This window comes from Mus caroli, unplaced genomic scaffold (genome assembly GCF_978045245.1).
Source record: "Mus caroli unplaced genomic scaffold, Mus_caroli_1 scaffold_4, whole genome shotgun sequence".
NCBI lineage: Eukaryota > Metazoa > Chordata > Mammalia > Rodentia > Muridae > Mus > Mus caroli.
In genome coordinates this window covers 102,085,217-102,097,667 of record NW_028227259.1, presented here as the reverse complement: position 1 = coordinate 102,097,667, position 12,451 = coordinate 102,085,217, and the positions used below count along the sequence as shown (strand labels likewise).

General features: G+C 36.2%; 1 protein-coding gene across 1 annotated transcript in view; it reads left to right on the top strand.

The window, feature by feature from the left end:
• Antxr2 (ANTXR cell adhesion molecule 2) overlaps window positions 1-12,451 on the top strand; it is a 135,966-nt gene that overhangs the window by 43,048 nt on the left and 80,467 nt on the right. The window contains exons 9-10 of the mRNA XM_021163097.3: window positions 1,935-2,033; window positions 4,265-4,334. Of these exons, the coding sequence (XP_021018756.1) occupies window positions 1,935-2,033; window positions 4,265-4,334 (169 nt within the window). The remainder of the gene's footprint in view (window positions 1-1,934; window positions 2,034-4,264; window positions 4,335-12,451) is intronic.

Genomic DNA, 12,451 nt, shown 5'->3' with positions numbered 1-12,451 from the left:
GGTTGTATTTGGAACTGCAGAGCTCTATGCTCTAATGACCTGGCCATGTCTGCAAGCTCCAGGCTCATAGGGAAGTGACTTAGGGGCAGAGTGCAGGAAGGAAGCAGGTGGCTTCATCAGCTGCTTCTCAAAGCAGGCTCAGGTTCCCACCTCCCAGACATCCTTGCCCAGGCAGTCTGCTTCTCCCCAGCCGACTTTCCTCTTCAAGTTGACCTAGAGTTCTTTTTAGCACAACTTTATTTAGAAAAGGAGAAAAAAAGTCCCATCCTGAACAAGGAGAAGGGGAATATATCATATGTAATTTATTACAGAACATCGTGGTTACCGGATGGATGTGTTCTCTAGCCCTGCATCCCTTAGCTCCCTAATACATGATCATTGAGACAGGGAGCAGGAAACATGCACGGGAACATTCCAGAGCAGTGGGGTCTTTTCTAAGGATGGAGAACATTAGTTTTCTAGGAAAAACATAGGCAAGTAGGTGGAAACTACATTAAGATAATAGCTTGTCTTTATTACATCCCTTCTTGAGCCTTCCAAGCCATGTTCCTTGAATCTACAGTTTTACCTAGTCACCTTAACATTACTCTTCAGGAGTTGTATAGTCCAAGTTTGCAGATGGAGAAAGTGAGGCAGAGGCAGGTTCGGAGATTCAGTATATGTGAGTCATTGTCCTTCTGACAACAGTGTCATGCTCTTACTGAATTACATGTTAGGTATACCTGTACATTGTTAGAACATATGAGTACTTCTCTTTTGATGACGCAGTTAATGGAGAGTGGCCGGTAGGCTTTGCTTTGGTAGCTGGTGACAGTGTGTCAGGCTTGATGGTAGGAGGGAGAAGTCCAGAAAGATAGAGGGTGTTAGGGTGAATTAACCTGAAGGAACTCTGAGTATAAAAGTCCATTTCGGCATCACAAGTGATTTTGCCTGGTTTGTAAACTTCAACAAAATTTGAGATATATATTTAATACATGTTGAAAAATAAGAACAAAACCTCCAAACCCCAGACCTTCAGTTCAACCAACATATTTATACTATTAAAGTAGGAACTTTCCCACAAGATAGATCTATGATGTGAATGTGTGTGAGTGTACACACATGTATACACTGGCATTTTTCCTATGTTCTTTCTAGAAGAGCCTTGCTGACTTTTTTTTTGGTGGGGCTCCCAAACTCCCTTTGCCACAGAGCTGTCAAATTCCTAAATTGTAATTTACTCAGATCAACTCTGTAACATTTCTCTTACTTCAGTTTGCCTTTGGGACAAGAGGCCATCACCATTGGGATCGCTTACATATTCGATTGTAGTCACGCAGCACGTCTTCTCTGCCCATTAAGAGATTGGGTCTGCCAACTTTTCTTCTAGCATATTCTTTCATATTCATTCCTTTTCTAAAATTCAGTGTCTTTAGACATTGTAGATAGGGAGAGAGTAAAGCAGGTTCCTCTAGTCCCTGTCACGGCTGCCAGTAATCCAAACAGCAGAACATCTGCTGTACTGTAAGCTGACAAAACAGGTTGACAAGTTGTTTGTTTTATTTACTTCCTGAACTTAGTGACTGAGAGAGAAAAGAGAAAGAGCGCATTCTTTCTTGGAAAGTCTATAAGAATAGAATTGGGGGAACAGAAATAAGCCAGGTAATTATTGCTCTATTTTAATTCTAATACCTGGGTTACTACTGGAAAACACTCTAATAAAAACCAAAGTAGCAGCTTCGTGCAACAATGAATGCCATCTCCACTATCTCTACCTAGAGAGTCTAAAGGAAGCAAGCTTGGCTGGAGTCTCATAATCACGGTTATTGGTGGAGAGGATCGAGTGTGGAAATATGTGCTGAAGCTCCCGATATTGTGGCTGTTCTTAAAAAACCATTGGTTACAGGGCTCACCTTTTTTTTTTCTTTATTTATTTTTTTCTTTTTTATCTCTAGAGAAATTTCAAGTTGTTCTGACTGGAAGAGCAGTCACGTCGATCAGTCATGATGGCAGTGTCCTCTGTACATTCACTGCAAACAGCACATATACAAAGAGTAAGTCCCCAGGAATACCAGCGTCACCTAAATGTCTTTGTCGCGCAGAATCTTGAGGATGTTTTCTTCTTTAAGAAGCATTTATTTTTATTTTATGTGTGTGAGTATTTCGCCTATACATGTTTGTGCCTAGTGTCTGCAGAGACTAGAAGAAGACATGTTATAGATGGTTGTAAACTGTTATGTGGGTGCTGGGGCTCAAACCCACCTCTACTGGAAAAGCAGCATCCTCAAACCCACCTCTACTGGAAAAGGGCCATCTCTGTAACCTAAAATTTTCTTTCTTTCTTTCTTTCTTTCTTTCTTTCTTTCTTTCTTTCTTTCTTTCTTTCTTTCTTTCTTTCTTTCTTTCTTTCTTTCTTTCTTTCTCTCTCTCTCTCTCCCTTCTTTCCTTCCTTCCTTCCTTCCTTCCTTCCTTCCTTCCTTCCTTCCTTCCTTCCTTTCTTCTCATTCAATTAAATTCAGCTATGCTACAGTTTTTCATTAGAGAAAAAATAAAGCTTCTATAATAATATGAATAATAATTATTTCATAGAGGTAATACTTGCTCATGACTTAATAAACACTAGACCCTGTTCTCAGTAATCTCATTATTCAGAAGATGGTCTTTGATGTATGAATTACCATCCTGTGGTGAAACAGCTAATAACAAGCAGAGATGAAAGTTAAAAAAAAAAAAAAAAGCTAGGCGGTGGCACACACCTTTAATCCCAGCACTTGGGAGACAGAGGCAGGTGGATTTCTGAGTTCAAGGCCAGCCTGGTCTTCAAAGTGAGTTCCAGGACAGCCAGGGCTATCCAGAGAAACCCTGTCTCGAAAAATACCAAAAAACAAAAACAAGAAAGAAAGAAAGAAAGAAAGAAAGAAAGAAAGAAAGAAAGAAAGAAAGAAAGAAAGAAAGAAAGAAAGAATACCAAATACTAAGTTTTGGACTAACTTCATCACTCATGTGATCAAATTGCTCTTTGTCCAGACTTATATTTTGTTACTCTTGGCTTAAAATGCAATTGTGTCCGACAACTTCACTGCCTGTTGCCTTAGTGTTATTGTTGGGTTTTGCCATCTCTTCTCAATACTTACTATCAAGTAACCTTTCAGTTTCTTGAAGAATTTCTTGTGTTGTCATTTGGTTTGATTTTTGTGCTGTTGGCCTTTTATACCTCCAGGGTTCTCTAGAACTGAGTTGAGTGGTAGTCTGCCCATCAGTGGGTCTTACTTTCCTAAGTATGTTAGTTCAATAGTAAAATGGTCTTTTCAATCAATGGGTATTTCGGTCTCTAAAATCAATGAACTCTGGTAGAGCTGTTTTAAAGAGATGAATCTATAACTCTGCTGTTTGTTTGATGGTATTAGCATAGTATTGGCCACACAGCAAATTGTCAGTATGTGCTTGTTAGATTAAAATGGTGAGCATCTCAGCTTAGTAAATATGGGCAGCAATCTCTCTTCTCTGTATGAGGAACACCATTTGTTAAGGCAAAATGATATTTGTAAAATATGCATAACAAATTCCATAGTTGAGAAGCCTAACTTTATTTCTGTTCAATAGTTATTAGTATGACAGTGCTGGGTTTATATGACTCTTTTGGATTGCACATTTGGCTTGATTATAATATAGACATTGATAAGATTCAGTTTATTGAATTCAGTTCTCAAATACATGGAGGTGGAAGAGTATTTTCATTATTCACATTCTGAGATGATCCATTTGTATATGTAAATTTCTTCAATAGTTCCACTCCTTGATGAATTGTCACACACACTGTTAAAACTCTAAGGGAGTTTAAGCATCTAGCTTGTTAAGGTGTGCTTATATGTTGTAGCGACAGCTATCTTGTCAAATTTATTTATACTTAGGTCCTAGTCTTTCTTTGTTCATTCATCCTAAATTTTGTCTCTTAGAAATAATATCTAATTTACCCTTGAGTGGCTTAGGTATTTGAAACATTCAGGATAAAAAGTTATATTTATAATTGTATATTACCATCTTAGCAAAGAAATCTAATTTTTGATTTACCATAATTTTGTATCAAGATTTTGTAACTCTTCATTTTTTGATTTTCTTTTTCTTTTGCCTTTTTAGCCAGAATTTAAATGTGTGTGTGTGTGTGTGTGTGTCTTTCTCATACTCACCATCTTAGTTCTTATTTTAGAATGTGTGGTACTTTAAAAATGAGACTGTATTAGTGATGTGCAACTTGTTATTAACTAAATGATATTCTTTATTTTAGGTGAGAAGCCAGTGAGCATTCAGCCCAGTTCCATCCTTTGTCCTGCACCCGTCCTGAACAAAGATGGAGAGTAAGTGCATTGCAAAGACAACTCAAAATGGATTCCTGGCTCCTGAGTGACTGGTGACTGCTCTGCTCTGTGAGGGGCTCTCTCTGTCTCTGTCTCTCTCTGTCTCTCTCTCTCTCTGTGTTACCACATAAAAGCCTTTCTTCACTTAATAAAAACAAATAGCAACCAAATAAAAACTAAGCATAAAACATGCAACAGATTCCCATAAAACAGCAATTGCACACTGGTAATTTCGTTTCCTTCTTGTGTCTTTTGAGTACAAGGTGTCATATAGCCCAGGCTGGCCTAAAACTTACTCAGTGGCCTGCACATAACCAGGGTCACTCACCCGTTAGTTTGACCTTTATAGTACTGAATGTATATACACAAAAACACACACACCTAGGTGTTCCAAAGTAAGATTTGAAATGTTTGCTATGGAATTGAATCAATATTAAATATAAAATCAAGTGGAATGAGGCTCACGGTACATATTAATTTGTGTTTTATTTTGCATTTCAGTCAATCCTACACTCCCTCTTCCTTTTCTGTGACAGTAGACCATGAAGAATAAAGACTCTTATTTAAACCGTCAATGCAAAAATAATTTTAATAGTTACGGTATTTCTCTCTGATTTTTCTTATACTCTTTACTATGAAGTAAATATTTCTAAAAAAGTTGAGATGATCTCTACTTTGATATTAATGAGTGCAGTTGTTTGTAGTGCTGATGCACCTGATGGAATTATTTAATGCTGATATTAGTATAAAGTATAGTAAAGTATAAACATAGTAAACATAATCTCAAGTCAAAACAGTGTTCACACAATGAAGATTATCTTTTCCTTCATGGAATCAAACAGAATAGTTTTTGTATTTTACAGACTGCATGAGAACTTGTTTTTTGTGAAAGTATTCAATATAGCTATTGGACAGCATTTCCAGGCGCTAAAACAATCTAACAGTTTCATTTTTGTGTTTTTAATAGATCAAACGGGCTATATTATCTTACTTCAGAACTTAGACTATTACTCATTGTGTGTGTGTTCTGCCTGATAATATAACATCAGTAATGACCTGCCCATGACTGACTTAGACAGGCATTGGGCTTGATGATAGTTTGGTTTTTCATGACATCATCTTGCCCCAAGTATACAGTAGAATTCAGTGATCTTGTATTAGGCATGGCAAACCACTCAAGTTTGGACTTATTTAATTGAACTTGGAGTTTCATGTTGGTTGCTGGTCTTCATGTCACTTGGCTCAGTCTGTCCCTAAGTTATATTTTCTAGTCTTTGCATTGATTATAACATCTTTTTTTGTCATTCAGATAAAAAAAAAACCTCTTTGAATTATAATTGATTCATTCTTATTTCATGCACAGTTTATCTTGAACTCACTCAGCACTAATTTTGGACCATAACATTCAACATCAGCTTGCTCCATCTGGGCAAAGTCCTCATTATCTCTTGCCAAAATCATTAATCTCTTTGTTGGTCTTTATGTTTCTACTTTGGCTTCAGTGATCCTACTGGAATAGATAGGCTTGTGTTAGTGACCCCTCCAGGTAGGATTGTTGGGAGTAATTTCCTCATCCCACACAAAGGTAAAGGAGAGCTGACAGTTTTCCTATGTTTCTCTAGGACCCAAACCCTCACTCCTCAGGCCTCCTCTCTTCATTGCTTCTCTGCTCAGCTATGGCCACACCACTGCCCTTTTTTTTTTTTTTCCTGTCTCTTAACTCAACAGCTTATACCTCTGTGAGTACTGTCCTCCTTGCTAGTCCCTCTACGTGGGATAATGTTCTCTTATCTCCTTAAGTCTTGGTCCAACGTCACCTTTGTACTTGCTGTCACCCAGAAGCCTCCTCAGTCTCTTTACCTGTTCTTGATTTTCCCCCAAATCCTTAATGGTTATTTCGAGGATAGATGCTGTGAGTCTCATTTCCTGTAGACGTCCTTGCATGACCCAGTGCCTGCCTTAGTGCAAACTCACTCAGCACTGATTGATTGCTGAAAGGTGGTTAACTTTTCCTCAAAGAAAAAAAAATTTTTAACCAATAAATACAAAAAGTTAAAGGAGATCATTCTATTTATGATGGAAGAGGCCTTTATCAGCTAGGAGAAAATGGTCAGAATTTTATTTTAGGGGGACATACCATTGGCAAGAACATAAAATCACGAAACTTTAAAATAAGTGGCTAATAAAGGAGAGAGTTTACTCTTCTATGTAGTTACAAAATGAAATTATACTTATTATATGCCATATATTAGTTAAACTTTTAAAAATATTTACTTTGACTTTTGCTTACCTCTGTATGCATGTATACTGTGCACATGTGTCCATATGTGCCTGCTATGTTCATGTGGAGGTCGTAGGATGGCTTTTGGCTTCCCCTTTATGATGAGTATCCCAGGGATCAGACTCAGGTCCTCAGGCTCAGCAGCAGGCACATCTACCTGCTCTCTCCCAGGCACCTCTTTTTGAATAATGTAACATAGTAACATAGTGACATTCTTTAATGCTTTGCAGACAGGATAAATACTTCAGATACATGAGTTTTAAAAACCTCACACATAATGATAAATGTTGGGTACAAAAAAACCGGTCATTTATTTAGCTTTTGGTATTGATATTTTGCTTGTAGGTAGAAAATGTTTGGGGATGGAGACTCATCCAAAAGAATTGCTTTTGTACTATTTAGTTTTATTTTGCTATCAGACTTTAGCTAATCACCAAGGCAAAGTTTCAGAGAAGTTTGTAAATATGCTGGGTGCTGGGAAATACCATTGTATTCTCTACTTCCTATGCTGCACATCATTTAGACTATTTTCTTTGCCTTGACTTCTCTTCAGATCCTTTTTGTTCGTGGCCAGTTCTTACAAGGTTGAATTAAAATCAGCAGAACCAAGACAGTTTAGCCTTGTAAGGCGGCTGATGCTTAATATGTTTGCCTAATTACCTTTTGGCTAAAGATTCAAACCCATTAAATAGCTAGTTAGTCTGTGTTTCAAATGAACACATCTGGCCCATCAGTGAAGGGAGGCTTGTCCTGTGTGAGGGTGACAGATGTGGTGATGGGTCCCCCTCTTCTCTCACCTAAATAATTAACAACTCACTGGTGAAGTAGTTCTAGACAGAGAGCCTCACAGGCAGATGCATGGTCTCAGAGCTGACCCCCACACACGCGCCTCAGCTCATTAGCCTGCTCCGTTACTCCTTCTCTCCTCTTTGTGATGCACTTTTTTAATGTGCTTATGGATTTTGATTTAAATGAGGGCTAAGATGGATGTTTTCTGGGAGGTGGGACTAAGAGCCCGCCTCATCAGAATAGCTAAGATGTCTTATATTCAAATATTGATATTACAAAGTAAAAACAGGTTACAAAAACTCGAATGTGGGAAAGGGATATGTGGTGTTGACGGGGGAGAGAAAGAATGATCAAGATGCATTCAAAGTAAGGATGAATTGGTCAGATTGCAAATTTAATGAATGAACAAGTTTCAAAACAAAGAAATTTAAAGTGCCCAATGCAGCTCCTAGCTAGGAATAACCCTGCTGAACAGATCTGCGATTGGGTTTTGAGCAGCTTCTTTGAAATAGATCAGTGTTTACCAAATTTACTTGATAGAGATTTTGGCTAAGATGAACAATGTCTTAGGATATGGGAAAGAAAGTAAATGTGAAAGTACGTGGGTTTTTTCCAACTCTTCTCATTGGACATAATTTCTTTTATAAAAACTTCATATACTTATAAAATTACCTTAGCAGTTTTTTTTGTAGATTATTTAGTTTATTTGTGTCAGTTGCTTATCTATAGTAAGATGCCTTCTTTGAGTTTAAATATGACTGGCTCCTATCCTCGATCTCAGGCTCCAGGTGTGCTATGCAATCATTACACATGCTTGCATCACAGAGGTTGTCCTCTGACCTTGTGCTCCGGGAGACAGCAACAATAGCGCGGCTGCTCTGGAATACTTGAGATTTCAAACCTGTAATTTGACAAAAAGAACAGAATAAATTGGGTAAACATACATAAACACATTGTGAAGAAAGAAAAACAGAACAGAACGAGGCAGAGCCCTAATCTACAGCTTGCTTGATAAGGATGACTTAAGGAGGCATATGGTATAGTTTAATGTGCTTGCAAAAACATTGGCCAGAATCTTCTGGCAAATATGAAATAAATATCTAAATCAAGTGAAAGTGATAGCATTATTTCTCTTACAAGGCAGTGTGGGAAGCCACAGACAGAGTCCTTGGAGTTAGAGATGGTAGATGTGGGTCATTTCAACAATCTGATACAGGATCTCTGGGATGTGCAGTGACTTGGTGGTGAGGGCTGGGCTTGAAAATTTGTTAAAATTTTTTTCCTGAACGTTGTTACTTTTCAATATTAAGCCTAATTTGTCTGGCATCCAATTGACTAATTTGATTTATTTTTTCTTAGTTGGCTGAAGTTTGCTTTTTACCAAGCTTCTCTTTCTTTGCAAAAACATACCCACATATGTGTGTGTATCTATATCTGTGCAGTCCCTAGATCCTTTGTGTTGGCAGCAGGTGATACAAACATTATTGATTCAATCTGTTCTTTCTTGTAAAGAATGAGACTTGATGATTTAATTTGCCATCCTCGATACCAGGACATCAGTTATGCCTTTATTTGGATTATAACCATTAGAATCTTGATGAAGGAAGTTAAACTGAAGATCTTTTTTGTTACTCTAATCTTCTCCCATCATGGAACGTTCTCCTTTTTTTTCATAGCATAGTGTCTTCTGAGTATACCAATCGGCATGTTATGTTATATTTACTTGGTCAGCATTGTATCTCTTTCCCGAGTATCTGATATAGCTACAGGCATTGCCATTTAACACATGTACGTCTGTCCCTCAAGACATTGTCCAATTGAGAATGTTAAATCACATGCTTCCAAGTCTGAGTGAAGGCGTGGCTCCTGAGTGATGGCCACTTGGCCTCATCAAGCATCAGGAGTTCTATCATGGGAAGGGTTTGACTTATTCTTTACTACAAAGAAAGGAGAAGGAAAGACTAACAGTTAAAGAGAAGCACTTTCCATCATAATGTAAGGAAGATATTTTCAAATGCTGAAATGGCTTTAGTGCGTGTGTTGAAAACTAGAAAATGATGACGAACAGGAAATCTTTCAAGTATGCACTTAGAGCTTCCTACATACGTGCTTACAAAACTTACCTTATCAATGTAATGATGACAGAAACATGACATTTAAAAAAATTAATATATACATATATACATACACATGTGCACATGTAAACACATATATACATATATGTACACATATATATACATATATATACATACTATATATGTGTATACATTTAGTGGTTTATTAAAATTCACCAGCTTATTAAAAAGGATTTGTTGCTAATGCAACATTAGAGGCATTTACAGTGTGCCTTACATGGGAATGTTCATACGATACTGAATATGCATTGGCTTCTCCTAAAAGCTGTCAATCTTGCTGGCTGTAATTTTGTTTTGGTCAAATACATATATAACTGTAAAATAAAAAGAAATGATTTAATTCCTTTAATCCCTTTAATATTTTTAATGAACACAACTAGACAGCACGTTAACTTACACCTGTGCCCATAACTTGCAGTGGCTTATTTGGACTGCTCACAAATCCAAGACCACCCTTTTCAACTTAAAATCTGCATCATTCTCAAAGCTAATGCAAAGAACGCTCTGCAGAGGATTCAATGGCTGTGCTTGCTTTCAGAATATCTGAAGTCACCACAATTTAAAGAACTCTTTGAGTGGTTGTCAGTTTAATTTTCAGTGTGTGCAAATTGGAGGTGAATTATTAGTGCTTCCAGTGAAAGTCTTTGACATTTTCACTTACTTTTAAAAAAATTCTCTTTAATGGATTGTAAAACGGAAATCTTCCCCAGAAGCTATGCATCTGTCTACTATCTATCTATCTGTCTGTTTGTCTGTCTGTTGGGAACAAATGCACCTATGTCAACTAGGTTACTGTAGGTTTAAATATTAACCATATTTCATGACATATGACACTTCTTAGATCAGAGTGCCTCGGCATGGAGCCCTCCTTCCTATTTTGGATTACTCATATATCTGCAGGTGCACTAAGGCACCGTGACTCTCAGGGCTAATTGATTTTATTTAATCAATAATAAGTCAGAGCACTATTTACTAATTTCTCCTGTAAAAGAATTTAGTGTGTTTGAATTTAACTTTATCAGCTATTAATTGAGTACCAGGGACCATGAAAATATAATTTAAAAATTTTATAATTTAAAATTTTATAATTTTATAAATATAAATATAAAATTTTATAAATATAAAATTTTATAATTTTATAAATATAAAATTTTATAAATATAAATATAAAATTTTATAAATATAAATATAAAATTTTATAAATATAAATATAAAATTTTATAATTTAAAATTTAAAAATTTTTTAATTTAAAAATATAATTTAAAATTTTTTTTAAAGATTTCTTTTGTCTTTTACTTTGAAAATCCATTTTAAGTGTGGTATGAACAGCATATTGAGATGCCCAGGAAAAGTACAAACCTTCTAGTTGACATTTTGTTAACAACAAGCCTCAGTTATCTGTGCCTCAATTGCATAGAAGACCTGTGCTCATGTCTGTTTCACCTGACCTCAGTCACACTCCATTGTAAAGTTTTGTGTGTATTCCTGTCAGTTACACTGTGATTCATTTTTGTTATTCCCATCATATTAAGCATCTCCCAGTTTGGCTGTGCTCCTTTTATTATTGGTGTCTTAGTCAATTCAAATGCCATTGTTGCTTTAATTAGTAAAAGACAGAGAGATTGATATTAGCAAACATTCATCAACCAGTTTGGAGTATGATTTTAGTATATCCATGGATATATGGATATATAAACACAAGTCAATAAAGAAAGCTGCAATATTGGGTTTAATAAGATGTTTTATAACAGGAAATAGAACTGCAAACTTTCTTTATATAAGAAAGGTTTTTTATAGTCTACATGAAATTAGATTGGAGTAATTTTTAACACTTTAGCTATCTATATTTTTATGTCAGTAGACTAGTAATTCTTAAGGGAAAGATCTTGTATGCATGTTTGCTTCTATATTCTATTTAATTCTATAGTCTATATTGTCTATTGCTGTTTTTTCAAGTGGCTTTAATAAGATTATAAAAGCACATTGGTGCTTTGAAAATCCTTCTATTATCGGATATTATAAGACTTCATAGAGCTCCCGAGTTATACACACTACAAGGAACATCCCTGTATGTTGTCAATCTCTTCCATGGAGAAACTCTGCCATTGATACAACTCCCTACTTTTACAGGCTAAGGGTGGAATATTAAGACTAGATTGACACAAGTTCAAGTTTGGGGCTCTAGATTCTCCAACATGTTTTATTAATATGCCTGCTTTTTCAAATCATGTACACATTTGGGACAAATAAAGATGAACTGTGCCTTTGCAGCCCATTTGTGTCCTGAACTATGTAAACACAATATTTATTTAATGTTATAGACCATAATTCGATCTCATAACTGAGAATTTGGATTCCATTGTTAGATGCATACTAACTGGAAGTAGAAGTGATAGAGGGATACGATTGAACAGTGTATTGGAGTTGAGAGAAAGGGCATAACATGTGACAAAAAACACCTACTATGTACATTGCAATCTTGGGACAAGTGACGCTCCAAGTATCAGCTTTAGGCTGGAGGTAACCTTTAACTACCTTTGTGCTTGGGGCCATCATTGGCTTCATGACAATGCCATACCATACCAGGGATTTAAGGATTTCCTCTAAAGGAACAATAGAATTCAAAAGTGGAAACAACTGTGCTTTCCATGTTTGCAACAATTTTGAAATTCTTTTCTAAAAATTGTAACTATTCATAATTATATATTCAAGAACAGGTATCCCATTTATAGAAAAAAGGTACTGTAGTTAAGCATGAAAATTATGATTATAGAAAAAAATCTGGATAAGGACTCCTAGGCTAATGTTTATGAGATTAATTTAACTATAAGTCTCTAAAACATGTGTGGAGGACTAAGATTAGGTATGTTGGATAGAGGAGGTTCTTGGATTGCAGAGTCAGAGCTTCTGG